The 18447-nt window shown below is 38.4% G+C and overlaps 1 protein-coding gene across 4 annotated transcripts in view; it reads right to left on the bottom strand.

The window, feature by feature from the left end:
• The window catches only part of PARD3B (par-3 family cell polarity regulator beta), a 394364-nt gene that overhangs the window by 164275 nt on the left and 211642 nt on the right, over window positions 1-18447 (bottom strand). For 2 of the 4 annotated variants that reach the window (XM_071561897.1, XM_071561900.1), the window contains exons 16-17: window positions 11069-11089; window positions 7296-7340 (exon numbers count right to left, since the gene is read on the bottom strand). The exons of 1 other annotated variant lie outside the window; for it this stretch is intronic. In XM_071561897.1, the coding sequence (XP_071417998.1) occupies window positions 7296-7340; window positions 11069-11089 (66 nt within the window). The remainder of the gene's footprint in view (window positions 1-7295; window positions 7341-11068; window positions 11090-18447) is intronic. One more of the 4 variants, XM_071561898.1, reaches the window with a different exon arrangement.

The raw sequence follows: 18447 nt of genomic DNA, 5'->3' as shown, positions 1-18447 counted from the left end.
AAGTGAGGGATTTTTATCTACAGATGACTTTCTCAGGACCTAACAAAACAGGGGTCACAACAAATCATCATCACACAGCTAATAAAGTCTTTAAAAAAGCCCAAAACAAAAGGAAAAACAGCTGCCAAAGGAATAGTTACAGCTGGTGAGTTACTGGGGGCATAAAATAAATCTTCTCAAGAGTAAAAATAAGTGCTTGTTTTCCCCATAGAGGAGAACCATCTAACCACAATATCTGACACCTGTTTATCAGCCACACAGACCTGGCAGACAAGGGGGACTGTAAAGATCCCCAGTCTGACATTCAGAAGAGATTTTGACCAACAACCTGCTTTTCACTAAAATTCAACACTATGGAAAGTTCTGTGAATTTAGAATAATGGTTTGAAGCACAAGAACTGCTAAATGTCCAGCATTCCTTTTCCTGAGCCATTGAAAAAGCAAACTTCTCATGCAGAAATACAATTTCCGTGCAACTAGCAGTGTTAATCAACTTCCCACTCCCTCCCAGCTCTAACCAATGAAGATGGCCAGAACAACATACAACATGGAAACTATTATACATGTTAAAAAAAATAAAGTCCACTACAAGAAAAGCTAGCAAAACAATTTTGGCATGGAGTATTAAGTAAATTAATGCATCATCCTAGTGTGACTGTTCTAGTTGTGTTTGAAGAACAGGAAAAAACCAACAGGAGACAGAGATTTGACAAAAGCTAAGCTTGGATTAGAAATTGTTATAAACCCCAACAATATAATAGATTCCATGTACCACCTTTGGCTTTATACATTGCCAGATGTAAGTATAGAAGAAAACATTAACTCCACAAATGACCTGAAGGAAAAAAAGGAACTGTATGTTGTGTTGCCTGCATGAGCTGATACAGATTCTCAGATGACAACAACTTATTTGAAACTCTAAGTTCAAAGGAACACTTTGCTTGGGGAATCATAATCAAAGTTGATGATGATGATAATAACAACAACACTATCAAAAGAAAACAATCATCCAGGGAGAGAAGCCCAACGTGATTGTAACAGTAAAAGAGTGCAAAATCTTGCAGAAATATGCCCCACAATAAACATCAAACATTACCCACAGCTTAATGATTCAAAAGTGCACAGAGGCACAGGCTGTGGGTGACACAGGGCACTGAAGCATCACAGAAAGATACGTGCATTTGGTTCTGTGCCAATCAAACTGAAACAGCACCAAGCATCACAGTGGCTGAACTAAGGGAGAAATCACAGTGCACAGCTTCCAGTGACACCACAGTTGGCTCATGTCCAGCACCCAAGCCAAGACACCCAGGTTAGGCTACACTGGCATTGCTAAGGGATCCTGCAGACTGTGAACCAGGCAATTCCTCTTCACAGCCGCAAGAACAATTGATGCAGCCCAGTATTACACTTACTCTCAAAGAGAAATAAAATGAACTAAAATTAACCTTTTTTTCCCTCTCACAAATGCAAAGACAAGTGTCAGGTTCTACATGCTATATGTTTTCAGTTAGTGGCAAGGTCCTTGTTTGGACAGGCACTTCACTTGCATACACTAGGCAGCTCAGCCACTTACATGAGTCTTTTCTACTGTGAAGCTAGTTATTATATAAATTCTTATAAACTCAGTACTAAACCCAATGGTCCCTTTAGAAAAGCTCAGCTTTAATGACACCTACAGCAGCAAGAAGGTTTGTTTAATAGAATTACAAGATCTGGCATGAGGAGAGGAGAACACCACTTCCCTATGCACCTCTTTGACATAACTGTGTTACCCGCAAATCAGAATCAAAACAGAAATCAGACTTGATACAGTGGCACCAGTCTCAAACAAGCCCAGCAGCATCCACTAAGCTTTCTGTAGTCCTTCCTAACTCCACTATTAAGCCCTCTGCAAATCCTTGACTAAGAGGAAGCTTTGTGCTACATAAGCATGCATAAATCACTGGATTTTGGTGGTGTTTCAATAGCTTGATTTTTACATGATTCCTCCAGCTAAAAAAAACCCCAAATATGGTTCTCCAGGTGTGTCTGCCCTTCCAAGTCTGAACTGAAGTTTCAGCAATAAGCTTTGACCAGTCATTATTCACACTTTTACCAGAATAAACTTTAATACACTGAATTCTGCCTGCACCAAATTCTGCTTTGTCCCTGCAAAAAATTAAGCTGGAGTCCTAAAAATCACAGGTTATGTTCATATTTGCAAATTTAACAGTGTTTAGGCACACTTGAGTTTATTAGAATGTAATCACCTACACTACAAGTCATAACAGCCTTTATGCTGACACAAATACTTCCTAGAAATGGTTCAGCAGTTACGATATACCAGGCACAGCCTCCAGAGGCAACTTGAAGCCATCTTACAATAAAGGCTCAGCACAGATGAGGATCATCCTGTGCCACTCAACTTGAAAGCCAAATGGCACATTCAGTTTACACTTCTGCAGATGCAACCTAGGCATCTCATAGACTTATTTCACCTACCAATGCAACCATGGCTTTTGCAACAGGCCTTTTCTGAAGGTAACGAAGCTTAATTGTTTGTACTTTCCATACCCTGTTTCAGTGGGTTATATAAAACCTACCAATAAACCTAACTTTACAACCACTCCTGTGTCCCAAACCATAATCTTAATCCTCATCCTTAGCCTTAACAACACCTGAGTAAAACGCATTGAGCACAAATGTCCTAGTTCACTGGGTGGGACCAGTTTTCCACTGTGTGGCTGTGACCAAAGCTGTGTATTTTCCACCCTCTGTGTAATTTCTCATGAGCTGTTAACACAATGGGACATTGCAGCAGCTGCCCAGGGCACACTCGACCCCTCAGTTGCACGCTGGGTGTTAGAGAAGCCTATGAGATAAGAGGTGTGATAACTCCCCTCCAGGGAGTCGTTAGCACCTCCACATCCAGCCTGAGGTGTCATGTCTGCTAATGGGCCATCAATGATTCCTAAAATACCCCATGACTCACAGAGTGAGATCACCCATTGCAGAACCCTGGGGAAGCTACTGGGTGTTCCCACCTGAACCTGAGGGAATATAGTCTTGGAGTTTGGATATTTCTGGAACCTCTCGGTGGATCCAGAGGAGGACCAGGAACCTCAACAGGAGGAGACCACCACTCTTGACCACACTGCGACCATCACTCTTCACCAGACTGTGACCATCATCTGCACCAACAGGGTTTTTTTCCCCTTCCCTTTACTTTGGACTCAGAGGCACCACATGGGGGCTCAGCACAGGGGCTAACAAACACCATTCTGTTTGTGCCCCAGGGGGCTGGGTTATACTTCTGGGTTTTGTGGGTTAAAACCAATTTCTCTTTGCATTATTGCACTTGTAATATTTTTATTAAATTGTAACTCTGACTTATAATCTCTTTTGTGTTGGGTTCACTTCTCCTGCCAGTTTACCTTTAAACCAGTGTGGCAGAATACATCCTGCCATTAAAGGATGTAGAGATACACCAAGACATTTAACCTGCCTTACCTAAACTACCTCCATTTCTAATGTGAATCGCCATTTAACCCCAGCTCAGTTCCTCACACACAAAGCAGTATGGACTGGAGGTCTACCAGACATGATGGCACTCGAGCCTCATCCAACCTGACCTTGCAGGACTGAGCTGTGCACTTACCTCTTCAAGCTTTCTTTGCCAGAACACCAGTCCTACCCACAGGCTGAACAGCAACCAGGCAACTGCATCGTCACCAAAACTAACAGCAAGGGCAGAACCAGAGCAGTAGCATCCTTCAAACTATCCCAACGGGCCTTTTCCAGCTCAGCCCTAACCCCATCCCTTGACATACATTGTGGTTTAACCATATAGCATTAACTCAAATTCAGCTTGGTAAACGACTCTGTATCACTGAGCCTCACTGGTACTAACCCACAGCCCAGTCACATGTTCCTCAGACAGCAGCCAGCAAGAAAATAAGATCTTACTCATCTTGCCTGAAAACTGTCTCAAAACATAACTCGAGCCAAAAGCATGGTCTAGTGACATTAAAATAAAAATAGGAAAGCTTTTTTGGCCATTTTGCTAATTAATATGCCAGAGCTCATAAAGAAAGACTCATCAGCTTTCCTCCAGCACTGCATCACCTGAAAGAGCTGTGTCAGCAGAGACCTCAGCAGACAGTCAATACATAACTAAAAAGTGTTCTCAGCAGTAAATCAGAACAAAGAATTTCAGAAAAAGAAATTAAAATAGCTGCAAAGAATTCAATACTCAATTTCAATATTTGATATAAATCAGGTTATATTTGATATCCAAGTCTCACCCTTTCTTATGAAGGGGATCCTTCTAGCTGTTCTAAAATTGTTTTTCTAAAAACCTAAGCATTCATGAAAATCTAAGCTAAAATTTGCTGATTTTTCATCTTTGTGAATTTGCAGGGATCTTCTCTGCTTTACAATTGAGGCACCACTTGTCTGCTTCTCATTCTTGTCACTGGGATTGGCATACCATTGCTGAGCACACAGGAAGGTTACAGAGGACAACATTCCTGCTCAGAGGATTTAGGGCAGAGGCCTTACAGACACACACACACACACAGAGGCACACACATACTGAACTCTGTTTTTTCCCACAGAGGGATGAGTAGGCTCCATCAATACAGCATTCTAGGGCTTTTGCTGATGACACTTGGAAAACATTTGCAACAGTGAAAACAGCTGTAAGCGCCGCAGGAGTCTCCCATCCAGCAAGATGATGGACAGGCCAGGTATGAGAACCAAATTCACAGATGCATTTCTGTGAGGGCGACATGCAGGACCAAAGCTGCAGCCACCTGCCCACAGAACATGCTTACAAGCTCAGGATGTGTCCAAGCAGACTCCTAAAAACCAAATCTACTTTTTAAGCAAATAATAAAAAAACCAGGAACTACCATTTGTGAGTGCAATGTATAAAGAGGCAGATGTAGAGCTACAGATCTTTCTAATGCCTTGGTTTTACGCAGAATTGTGATAACGTTTTCAGAAATGAATGCACAGCTCTGACTGCTGGTGCTGCTCAGTAACATGGAATATCTGAGAGATACAGTTGCTGTACCAAGAACTGAGACTAAATGCTTGAACAGCCACTGCCCCAGAAGGAATAGAAGGGATATTTCCCTAGAGGGAATTACTCAACTGTGTATTACACAGAGCAAGTCATGTTGAAGGAGAGAAGGGATAATTGCATTGATTGTTAGTAGGTGATAATTAAATCTGTAGAGAAATACATTTAATTTCCTGAAGTCTAGAATAGGATGGAAATTCTTCGTTTTGTAATGAGAAAATAACTGTGTTTTGCTCCCAGCACAAGAAGCCACAATGTCTCCCCCAGCACATTCCTAAGGTGCCTATAGGAAGGAGCACTATGAGCAGTGTTAAAACAGGAGTTCTGTAATGGGTCTGAATGACAGGAAAATGCACACATGATGCATAATTCCAAAAAGCATAGAGTAAAAAGGGACCAGAGAAAAAGAACACGACATTCTTGAACAAACCTTTAAAATAAAAGTTTGAATGGGAAAATCTGAAAGCCAAAACTGCAGCTTGATTTCTCTTTATGAAGGATCAGGAAAAGGAACATAGAAAGGGGAAATATTTGTCAATGGTATTTGAACAGTATTTAAAGTGGATAGGACCAAGAAAAATAATTTACACTCCAACCTTCTCACAAGTTAGCTAACTCCTTTTATTCTGAAAGGGAAAAAACCAAAACAACTTGTGGGATCTTTGTATATGTTCCTTTCTAAAAGGAAATCTATGTATTTATTTCCTTTCTAAAATCCGTTGACCACTGATTTTAGTCTATGTAAAAAGACCTTGGGTACATGTGAGAGGTCTACAAAGACTAAGCAAAGCAAACAAGCCAAAGTTCAATAAATACGGGTCCACATTTTCATATAATTTGTAGGTCTCTTCAAACAGAAACCTTTCAAGTCACAGTTTTCAAGAATCTGCAGAACTGTGCAGAAGGAAGATCAAACAATACCAAAAATGATACCATAAAGCTTAATGTATCTATAACAATTAATTGCCAAGGAGTTCTAATCTTACCAGGTTCCCCTCCAATATTCTTTGATAGCAGTGAATTCCATTGATCTTTGGTAAACTGCATGATGTTGCAATGTTTGTAGCAATTTTTCTGAACAGGGCAAAAACCCAAGGGCAACACCCCTGGCTTCTTCAAGTTGACAAGATCATTTCTTTGAAGCTTTCACATTCCCAAAACAGAAACTTGAAAGAATTTTTTTCTTCCCAGGAGTGATAATGTTACAAGACACATGAACTATTCTCTGACTCAGAAAGAGAATCCAAGAAGTTCACAGACTAAGGAAAGATGCCAAAAAAATTTAAAAAGAATTTGTCTACTAAGTTCAGGAAAAGGTCTTCAGATAAGGAAAATCCACACCAGAGAACTAAAGAAGGACACCCAGTTGCACAGAGAAAGAATACCATAAATAATCAAAAATCTCACAGTAGACCTTCCTTTACATGAATCTGCTTTTTAGATCTATCAAAGGAGTTGAAAAAGGCAACATACAATCATGCTACAAAGGGGCAGTCTGAAAATTCAAGGTTATCTAACATCAGAAGAGAATGCTGAATAACTAAGGTTTTCCAGGAAGTTCAAGGTTTCTCATGTCAGCTTATGAAAAATTACAATCTTATGTGACATTGCCGTTAAAGTTTTTTTTAATACAACTGAAAGTTGTGCAGTGCCAACAGTGTGGTTGGCAGAACTTAGTAAGTAGGAATAGTAATGACAGCAGTATGGACTAATGTTTTCTTATTACTATGGCCTGAAAAGTTTAAGGAAAACCAAATTATTTCTACTGTTCAAGCACAATGAAAGGAAAAGCTTCTACACTCTTTTTTCTTACTCTGTGGAATTTTTTTGTGTTGTCTGCAGTACTACTGATAATGGAAGTGTAACTCAGCACAAGAGGAAAAAGCACTGAAATACTTGTATTTTTCAAAATGTATATTGTTTAAGTCTCTACACTCCATAAAGCAAGTTACACTTGCACTTATTAGAAAGGGCATCTTCTTCAGTTTAGAACACCTGCACTGGAAAATAAAGCTACAACTCTTGTTGCAAATGACTTGTCTACATACACTGCCTGGCTAAGAGCAGCCTCTAATTCATCATCATTCATCTTGGACTCACTGCAACAAAGTAATGCCTTAATTTGCACCTCTCTGGGGCCCCACAGTTGCTGTAAGGTGATTTCATTTACTGCCCATACTATGTTCAAGTTGCTGACTTTTTTCTCCAGAACAGAAGGACAGCTTACCCGAGTTGTGTCCGGCCAACAAACCAACTTTGCTTTCATCTGCCACTGGAGAAATAAAAGAAAAGACACAAAGATCAGAAACTTATTTAAATTCACAAGCCTTTGGAACACTATCAAATAATTTCAGACACAGCATCCTAAATCTTTAAATTAGAATAATCTGGAAAAAAGTGCCTCTCTTTACCTAATCCACGTGGGGTGCTGCAAAGTCCAAATATCTGAATCAAAGGCTCTGAAACCAATAAAAGGACTACCAGCAGTGCTTGTGGGTTACAGATCAGGACCTCAGCACTTACACACTCAAAACTGAGTTGTCAGAAGAGCAATTGCATTTGTAAATAACTCATCTTGCCAGACAAATCACAGGGCATAGGAGAGTTGTAACTTTTTTCAGATCAAAGACTTCAATTGTAAAAAGAATCCAGATGTGGAAACCTTCCCATCTGCAAGACATCTCCCTGACTTGTGGGACCCTCTGCAGACAAAGAGGTCTCCCAAACCCTGATCTTTTCGAAGGCTTGTGCATTTTTGCTATGTTATATTTTATTTTATCTGCAAATTCTAACTCTGTAGTATTTCACGAGATCTTCCAAAGATGTTTACAGTAGCAAGTTTACAGACAGAGTAGTGGAAGAGCAAATTCTGATGTAACAGAAGTAGTAACTTCTGTTCAGTAACTTTACTTCAGTTTATTATCATATATCTCACGACCTAATTAAAATACTCTCCTGGAGGGCTGAGGGGAAGAACCAATCACCATTTCTTAAAATGAATTCTTTGCAAAGAAACGGTGCTAATGTAATGTCAGGGATGATAAAACAAGCACAGGAAATGAATGTCAGGGTTGAAAGCTTATCCTTCAACTCCGCCTGCCCCAGCACTCCCTTATAACTCGCCTTAAAATGTAATCTCGTTATATGATAAAATAAATTGTCAAGTCATACCAAAAATACTACAAATGCAAACTTAAACTTTGCATAGTGGTCACTATAAAAGTTTACACCGAGGGTTATCTGCAATAAAACAAGAACCTGCTCTTTTCTATTCTGGAAAGAGCATTGCAGTAGTTACTGACATTTAGGAGTTACCACTGGGAAAACAATCACAGTAAACATTTTCTTGTATTGCTTTGGCACTTCACTTTTAGGGAAGGTTTTACTGTTAAAAAATCAGCATCAAATTCAGGACTTGGATTCATAACTGTAATCATGAATCCACAACTGTCCACTGTAACTCTTTTCCACTTTTGCTATCAGTAAACTGACATAGTGTAGTTTTTTTGTGGGATGTAGATGCCAATAAAGTAAGGCTACTACTGGCTGCAGTGTTATGCAGAGATGCTGCTAAACAACCCAGCAGTGGGGCTAGTCAAAATTAGAAGTGCACCCACGACTCAAGGCAGTTCTGCACTCCTTGGAATTTCACCTTTCTTCTTATCTGTTGAAATGATAACTATTTAGCTCCTTGCTATGCAGGCTGATCCTATAATACAAAATGACTGGACAAAGATTTGCTGTAAGGGTAAGTTCAAACTCCTTTTCCTCCACCCTCCTCCCAAATTTACCTCTAAGCAAAACAACTGTGGAAAACTTTAGTCCCAAAGGTTAGTGTTTTGACAAGTTATGATTGTGTGAAAACAAGGGATTATAATGGAAACTGATTTGCAACCTTAATTACAGTAGTCACTAATGGCAACCTATATAATATATGATAATTACTTGGCATAGGTTATGTTACAGTACATAGGAACTTTAAAAAAACCCACAAAACCAACAAAAACCCCAAGGTTCACAGTATTTTTAAAAAACTATGATGATGGCTTCGCTTGCCTGAAACTAAGTTTTACATTATTAAAAGGGATAAATCCATTTAACTTAATCATACTTTATACACCAGCTTCACACACAAAAATTAGATTTTAATACTGGAGGGAAAAAAGGAAGAACAAAATGATTAGAAAATGAAAAATAATCTTACCAAAATACAAGGTTAGCATTATGAGTTTAAGCACACACATGCACAAAAACTGGGAAATGCAAATATTAAAGGTTTACATCAAAGTTTGAGCAAAATATGTGTGTTCCTCCATGGGGTTATTTCCATTTGAGGGCATATTACACTCAGGCAGTGCCTTCCAGGCTGGCCATCTTTCATTAGACTGAACAGGAGTGGCAAAGGAAAGTCCTTTGGGTGGGAATTGCACTCCTTCCCTTGTTTCCTCTGAGAACAAGGAGAAGACAACAGAAAAAAAAGAAAAAGTCTAACAGGAGGTAAATACCTTGTATGCCAGAGTTGAAAACTAAAGATTTCATTTAGGAAGAACATAGGACATCCTGTTCCAAAAAGCAGCATTTGAAAACACTTCTCTGCACCTTGTTAAAAGTTGATGCAATCATTCAGTTATAATAAAAATACTCTAGCTATCTTCCTTGGGCTTTGAAAAAAACAAGAACTAAGTTGAAATTACTTTTCTAACATTCTACTAGTGATGGCCTGTCTTTGTAGAAAATCACCTGGAAGATTCTGAACAAGGGAAAAATACCATCTTCTTTTGAAACTCAAGTAAAAAACCTTCTAATTATTTTTATATTGCAACATCACAAAGTAATTACATTGCAAATAACTATGAAAGATTTCAGCTCAAGAGGATCACACTTGGGAATGCATAAACTGTAACTATTTTTAAGAAGACACTAGAATTACTATATATATTCTTGAGCTAGAATTATTAAATGCATAACATTAAAAAAATGAAACCACAAAATTTGGAGACTGTAAAGAAAAAACTCAAACAAAATCTTGGAAGGAATCATGTGAGGGAGTAAATATATTCACAAATAAGAAGACACTGTTCCTTAACTTGTGAATAAAACAAATACTTCCCGTTTTGAAATGTCCCTGGAACTCCAGGGGATGTTGGTTCATAAAGTTATTAATGTTTGCCCGTAGAAAACATGCTGGAACTCTTTTAAAGTAACATCTGTAATTTAGGAGCCACATTTTCACCACAGAAGCCAGTTACATATTCATTGTAAGTACTCAAAGTAATTTCCAAAATAAAGGATGATGGACGTTCTAATCTATTTAATAAAGGCATGGACATTTAGGGGTCTAGCAAGACCACTGATATGAAGAATGGAATATTACTAAACAAGTCTGTCCAGCTGATAGCAAACAACTGATAATTTTGTTTTGATTATGCCAACAACCACTACAGACAGCAAAACCCCCAACTCTGTGCCATGAATAATCAGATTTTTTTTAGTATTTCCTATAGTAATATTCTGGAGTGCTGTTTTAATTCAAGAAAACAAAGAGTATTGCTTAGCAACAGTAAAAACAACCAACATGCATCCATATCCCTCCACATAACCTTGTGATTGCCATTTCTGTGCCCTGCTCAAGACAACCAAGGCAGACTTTATTTGAATTGCATGAGTTTCAGTGGTTTCACCCAAAGTTTGTGCAAAACATAGTCCAGACATACTCTCAGATCAACAATCCAGTTCCCAGCCATGGTTCAGAGAGGCACAATCCCTGCTGCTGCCAACTGAGATAACACAGTTCCCTCCTTTTGCCCACTTTAACTCTGAACCAGTACTGTATTGTGCCCCAAAGGAGGAGTTACTACTATTCATGAGATACAGGTACTACTATTCAACTCGGTGACTCTTCTGAAGGATCAGTTTTGCACATTGACTAAGAGCTACTAAAAAAAAAATCTTATAAATGTGAATGTCACTTGTGTTTCTGCAGGACAAACTGACACGTACCTTTGAAGACCAGCTGCAGTTCTGCACTCAGAAAAGAAGCAAACAAGGATTAAAATCACAATTAATGAGAGATAATAATATGAGACACCCAAACACCAAAGAATTTCCTAGAAGACAGATTTTCTGTACCTTTATTAGTTAACAGGAAGCCAAATAAAAGACATTTTAATGCGCATTAATCAATTCCCAAGGGCTGTACTCCCAAACTACATACACAAATGACGCTTCTGCACTTTTTAGAATCTCTGTTTCTATACGAAAATAAAGCAAAGCCTCGAGCTGGTCCATGTTTTTTTCTGATGAAGTGTATCCTCAGCCAGCCCTTTCATCATAATGAAGGCAGTGCATCACCAATTAGTTTTAGTCAGTGATAATGCCAATGACATAATTCTCCTGCCGTTTTATTTTCTTGGTGAAGCATTTCCCCATCTAGGAGTGGCATAAATCACTTGGAGAAATTGTGTCAATTGTTGGCTCACAACCATCACTTAGAAAACGCTGCTTCCTGTTCTAGGTTTGCCCTGAAGTACTACAGACAAAGACCACAGGATTTTATGCTACAACCTAGAATAGCAATAAAATGTGTGTATCACAAAGGGTAAACTTGCATTATCTTAAAATATTTTCCTTCAATAATTGCCCCTCCTCACCTCTCCAGTGAGAGTCAAACTTCACATAAGGGCCTGTGTTCTGGAGTCACCCAGATATCCACCAGCTACTCATTCTTGAAGGATTAGGAGTCCTTGATAGATTTCTGCTCACTTCAGTGTTGAAAAGCACCAAGACTAGCAAAAACCTTACACAAGAGCCAAGGATAAATTATACTCAGTGGTAAAAAGCTAAACCTTGCCCAAAATGGCATCTAGCACAACATTTGGGATGCTCTGTTCAGCACATTCAAAGACAGGAATAAATCACATCCAAACCAAGATTCTGGATTCTTTTTTCTCTCCTGTACAAGGTTTTCTCTAATTAGATTGTTCAGAACAATTTTGTTAGAACTGATTTAATACTTCAATTGAATTGTGTTCAGAGAAGATCCCCAAGGGAAACATCTTGTGTGCCAGCACATGAGAATGAAAAGGCTTAAGTCTGAATTCACTATTACTGCTACTTGTTGAAGAACCAGTGGTATAGTTGATGCTCTCCACTGGACACATTTAGCTTTAAATGGAAGCTTTTCTCCTGGCACAAAATAACATTGTTTTACAATTTCCCAGCCAGCATGAGATAAATTTCATCACTTTCTTGTAGTGGCACAACTCCTCATTCTCAAAAGTTACACTGCTAATTGAGGCCATAATGGCTTCTTTTACACTTTTGTTGTCTTCTCTAATCCCCTCTCACCTCTGTTCCAGAGAAACCCTCCCAGGCTCCAACTCCCCCGCCTCATCTTCAGCATATCATTAACACTTCTGCCCAACTCCCAGGGTTAAACTACAAGTTCCTACTCTAATCTGTCATTCACTGGCTGAAAACACTGACAGGGAACAGATTTAAGACAAAGTTTAGAGAACAGATTTTATAACGGTGTTCTTAAAAGTTATTTCATTACCAACTTTACTTTCTTTCTTATAGTAGTTATACATTAACTTAATTGCTATTTTCTCCTACTAACACCTTAATAATCCAAGTGCCTTCACAGGTAACTCACTTCAAACTTACAATAAAGCAGCCTAAGAAAATAGCACCTCAACCACGTGTTACCATTTTCTCAACTGTGTCACCATCACAGCTCATGCAATGCTCAGTCTGCTCCACAAGCTTCCTTGAATGTTACACCATTTCCACAAAACCAGTCCAAAAAGCTGATATTCTCTTTTGTCCACTTCTGTCTTTATGTCTCACCACCTCAGCTGCATCAGTACAGATTTGGTGCAAAACTGAGTAACAAAATTAGCCTTGTTAAAAGCCTCTTTTCATAAAGAATAAACCTCATTTCAGTCTCATTTCAATTCAGTTCACAGTGTCCTCATCACTTAAGAAATGATTTTGTTTCATTTCTTACCTATAGATCTTACAAACAGAAATTTGAAAGCTGTCTAAACCAAGAAAACTACATCATATTCATGTCTAAAAATTGATTCTACAGAGTGGCCTGAGAAAATACACATTAATCTAACAATACTAGAAAGTTACTTATGACATAAGCTAGAATAATGTTAAGATCTTTCTTGGCCCTTGATCCTACAGACAATCACAGTCAGAAGCACAATACTTTTTCCTAAACCCATAACTTTTTCTGGTTTTGAAAGTCTTTCTCTCCAAGACATGATTTGCTAAATTACTCTTATAAGCCAGTAACATTGAAAAGGCTGCTGGAATTCTGATCCATCTTCTCCATTTCCTCATTAATGTCCTAATGAACCTAACAAGCTCCTAGATGCAGTTCTGAAATTGGTTTCAAGTCCAAGCAACCAAATAAATGTAAACCATACCTACAATGTGGCTAACAAGATGATGATTTTAAAATACCAAACCACTAATACCATAACTCTCACTAGGGAACTCCCAAAATGTATTCTTTTAATTGTATCAGAATCCAAACATTGCTTAAAAGAGTAATCTCTCTGCTCCTCATTTGGCTATGTTTTGAGATACACAAAATCACACTCAGAATAACAATAATCTGGTTCAGAGCAAATCATGAAGCAGCTAATATAATCTTGATTGCATTTGTCACATCATTCTGGATGTGAAACACTGGTTTCCCTTTGCTTTGAGGTGTTTTAAAAGAATGAACTGTAATTGAATGCATCCCTTCACTAACAAAGAAATTAGCATTTAGTTAAATATTGGCTTCCTTGTAGAATATTCCAGAACTTAAACCTTGCATATTTAATTGCTAATTATTCCTAAACATACAAGTTGGCCAGTATTTTAATAAATATGTCGCAAGGTTAAGGGACTCCAAGTATGTCTAATGATGTTTTAGCAAACAGTATTTCACTCACATTTAGTATCAAGTAAAGGACATATATGTTTCTTCAGGCTATAGAGCTTAATCAGTTAAGATTTATGGGGTTTTGCTTTTGATGGGGAAAGGAAGAGGGAATTAAGCAGCACCTTGGGATAGTGGTCATGGGTTATTATACCAACATCCTCAAATATCTACACAGTACTTTGCCTGAATTGCTATACAACAAAATTGCTATATATTCATGTGATTCAATTTCATGTTGCTTCAGGTTAAAACAAGCCACACTTTCATGAGTTTGCACACAATTCCCATGGCTGTATTTTTTACAGTACATTTATGCATAGCCTAAATCACTTCTGTGCATGAGGGTTTATGGAAAGTAGGGGTGTTGGAGACAGATAATAGGACACCTCCTGCCCTTTCGTCTTCTTAGAGCACACAGATTTACACCTCCCAACACAACAGGGGAAAAACTTTTCACATTAACATTACAAAAATTACCTTTTTAATACAGTTAAAAGAACAAACACTACTGAAAATAGATTGTGATGAAATACTATATAGAAATAATTCTATAGAAAACTGGGGTCATGTAAGGGAAAATGTGTGCATATGGAAGGTTGTTAAAAGAAAGGGAAGATCAACCTTCCAACAACTTGAATAGAAGCCACTGATTTCTTCATTTTCAATCTGCCCTTAGGTTTCAAAAATATTGTTCCACTTCGGTGGGAAGGGGCAACACAACACTTATTTCTATGATTTTTGATTTTATTTTGCATATTTTTAACACTGTGCTATAAGCACAAGTCCAAACTCGGCATGTAGCCCAACTCTGGCCAGTACAGGCAGGCACCCTAAGTCAGACTTTGTTTAGCCCTGCACAAATTCTTCAAATCACAGTGATAAGAAGGACCTTGGCTTGGTTAACATATGGGTGACCGTGTTTAAAGAACCAAAAAATTTATGCAACAGAGTGGATGTGTCAAGTGCAAGGATTAGTAGAAGGAAAGGGGTGACTGCAATTTTTATCACCACCAGTTAAATACAAAAGTAGACAAGGCAAAGAAAAATATGCCATACGACACAGGATATGAACTCTACCAGTGATCCAGAAAGTGCTGTCATTATCTCAACACAGCAGCAGGGAGGAACATTAGGACTTATAGCTGATATGGAACTAATCTGTACCCTATTGCTCTGAATGAAGCTGTAAATTTTGAGAAGCATTTGATCACTGTGGAAATGATGGATGCTAAACCAGGGAACCAGTCACCCTGCCTCCGTACACTCTGCACAAGGACATCTGCACAAATGAGGCAAAACCAAAACAGCGATCATTACCACTAGACTTGCCTTTTTCTATTTTTTGTATTTTCTACAACAGTAACTCAGTAAGTCACCCAGGTCACTGATTTTTGTTTTATATTTTTTTTAAGTAGGTTCAAGCAAAAACTAAGTTGTCTGCAAATGAAGTGACTTGTTGAAACACACCACAACCAGGCAATGCTGCCTGTGGATTCATGCTGCTCATGAACTCAGCAGTTAAGACTCGTGTGTGCTCGTTGGGCTCAGGGCACACACAGGGCAGCACAGAGCCCTGAACAGCCAGGGGGCAATGGCTTACTCCTCTGCTCCTGCCCAGCTGCCCCACCAACAGCATAGAAATGCACCCAGTGTCAATAAACTGCACTAAATCTGCCCTAATGCCAAGAAACCTCTGGCTTTTGCTGCACGGGCCACGTTCCTTCCATTGCAGGATTTCCTCTGGAGAGTGACAATGACAAATTGATGCAACATGTCAGCAGTACTGAACAATTTTTGATCACCCATCCTCATTACCTGATATTATTCACTGAGGATATTGATTTATAGTATTATTTTGTAAATAAGTATGACTGGAAAATGGATAAAGCACTCAAAGGTTTCTGAGACTAAAATATATAAAACTGAAAAGATAAACATCACTATTAAATGGGTTTCCATTGTGTACCTATGTAATTATAGACTGGTCTTTACTTAACAGATTTGCCTCTTGTGCATACATCAACCCTCATCAAAGCCAGAAAGACCCTTATTATATTCACTAGTTTCCTAATTTAGTGAATTTATTATTTTCACATAAGGTTCACAATATTTAGTAACATGGGGATTCTCTTGCTTTTAAAGTTTTCTGTTACCTACCCTGGATGATCCTTTGGATGGAAATGTCATTACGCAACCCATGTCTTTGTAACCCCATAATTAGGCAATGGATGCATTCTACACATCTCAAGGTGAAGCAGAATGTTCCATAAGTACCAGCAGCACAGATTTCACACTTATGCCCTGTATTACACCAATTCTGTTGTCTGCTCAGTTCGTGCTGCTACTCTGGGTCTCCAGATCCAGTCTCTGGGTGATTTCCCACATCTATGGAGACACCTGATTCAGAGACAAAGTGGTTTAAAAAGAAAGAAACTGTATCCATGTCACATTTTCTAAGGTCTCAGACCTCTCCTTCTGGACTCCAAGTCTGTGTTTTTTCTTTCATTATGTTAGATTTTCTTTTTTGAAGGGACTGGCAGAACTTGAAAACAAAAGAAAAGCAGTAAGTGGACAGCATCTTGTGACTACTGAAAAAGGAGGCCTAGCACTTTTCAGAGGGGACACCTCCCCTTTGTTACCAATTTTGTAACAGAAGCACTTCCTTTTTTTCCTTTTTTTTTCCCAGTAAAGACTGCACTGCAATCAGTAACAAATACACATCTGCAGGTTGGGATGAGAAGTTATGGGTCATGACTGCAGTTAAGCAAGAAGGAAACAAAAAACAAAAGAAATAGCTTTCCTTTCCCAAAAATCCATTTTGGAATGTGAATTATATGAATGCTCTACTTGGAAGCACACTTTTATATATCCAATTATTCATTTATTATTTGTGTTAGAAGCACTTTATAGCACAGTTACTTCCCTAGAGATTTTCCTATTTCTTTTCCATTTTCCCTTCCAGCCAGCAGCTTCTGCTTAAAATCTTTCAAAAGGTGGAAAGTCAAACATGGTACTTCACTGCTTGCTAGAGAATGGCTGCAAAAGGTCCTAGCTTTCATCTTCCTCAGTTTTAGTATTTTTAAACTATGTGCAAGGAATTTTACTTTATCTGTTGTGATTTATAAAACAATATGGTGCAGTTCTTTCACAGTCCCTCCAGTTCTTTCCACAACTGTCTCAAGTAATAGATTTACCTTCACATTTGTGCCAACAATCAGACTGATTATTACCCCTTTTGTTTTTGACTTTCATAGCAGAAGGGGCATTTTCCATAGCTACCTTCCAAAAAACAACAATTTTTCAAATATCTAAAAGACACATTTGTATGTAATTTTTATTTTCTTTTTGCACCCAATTCTATTTTAGTTTTTAGCCTCCATGATTTACTGACTCAGATACATTCTCAAAAATGTGTATGAGCATCAAGAGCCGATTGCTGATAGAATTTGAGGTATGAGCAACTTGGCAGTTGAAATGTGCTCCCAAGGGCACTCCCAGTGCCTCATTCCACACTGATATTTGTCAGCATTCTTGCCAGTGGCTCTGTGGGACCTGGAAGTTAAAGTTTCCAAAAGGAGACTCAGGAAAGCTGACCATTCATTTCTCCAGTAGACTGTATACAATGTATGTTCTGACTCAAGTCTGCAAACAGGACTGTTTTTTGAGGAGCACTTCCATTCTTTAAAAGCAATCTAATCCATTACTCTCAGCCAGAGCAGTGCAACAGAACTGCAGAAGGGCTGGGCTGGTCATGCAGTAGCATTAATATTCTGCCTTAAAAACTCTCTTAAATTAGTTCATATCCATTCTTATCCCACATTAATAACTGTCTGGTCCTTACATGCTATTAGAGGAGTACAAACATTTAATGTTGCACTGAAATATTCCATTAAGACGACAATAAAAATCAAGAATAGAAAACCAAAGGCTGATCTAGAGCATTTCAGGGAACAACAAATCAGCAAGGTAATGAAAAGTTACCTTGAAACTATATACAAAATTAATAATTTTCTATTAACATTGTACAAAATCTAATCCAACAAAGTGCACAAATATATAATTAAAGATATCCTAATGGTAGGTCTAAAGTTTTCCCACTCAACACTTGGATTTGGAATAAAAAACAGATTAAGTGTGGCAAAGAAGAATTGGAAGGAAAAAGAAAACCTTATTTGGCTTACTTTGAGACTTAAGAAGTTTGCTATTTTTTTCTGGAACCCTCATTAAAACATGGTTTGGTTTTCAGCTGCAATAATCCTTTAATCTTCCACCTGCAAATGCTTTCCCGGTATTGAAAGAACCTTTTACTTTCTGCTTCACCCCCCCCCCCCGCAAGATTTTCTGCACAGTGTTGATGGGTGAGGAACCACAGCCTTACACTCTTCAAGCATTTATAAAGATCTACTGCAGTGCTTTGGTTGCCTGTGTTTGTCAC

The sequence above is a fragment of the Pithys albifrons genome, chromosome 8 (assembly GCF_047495875.1).
Source record: "Pithys albifrons albifrons isolate INPA30051 chromosome 8, PitAlb_v1, whole genome shotgun sequence".
NCBI classification, from domain to species: domain Eukaryota; kingdom Metazoa; phylum Chordata; class Aves; order Passeriformes; family Thamnophilidae; genus Pithys; species Pithys albifrons.
The sequence above is the reverse complement of the archived record's forward strand: the minus strand, read 5'-3'. Positions and strand labels throughout refer to the sequence as shown.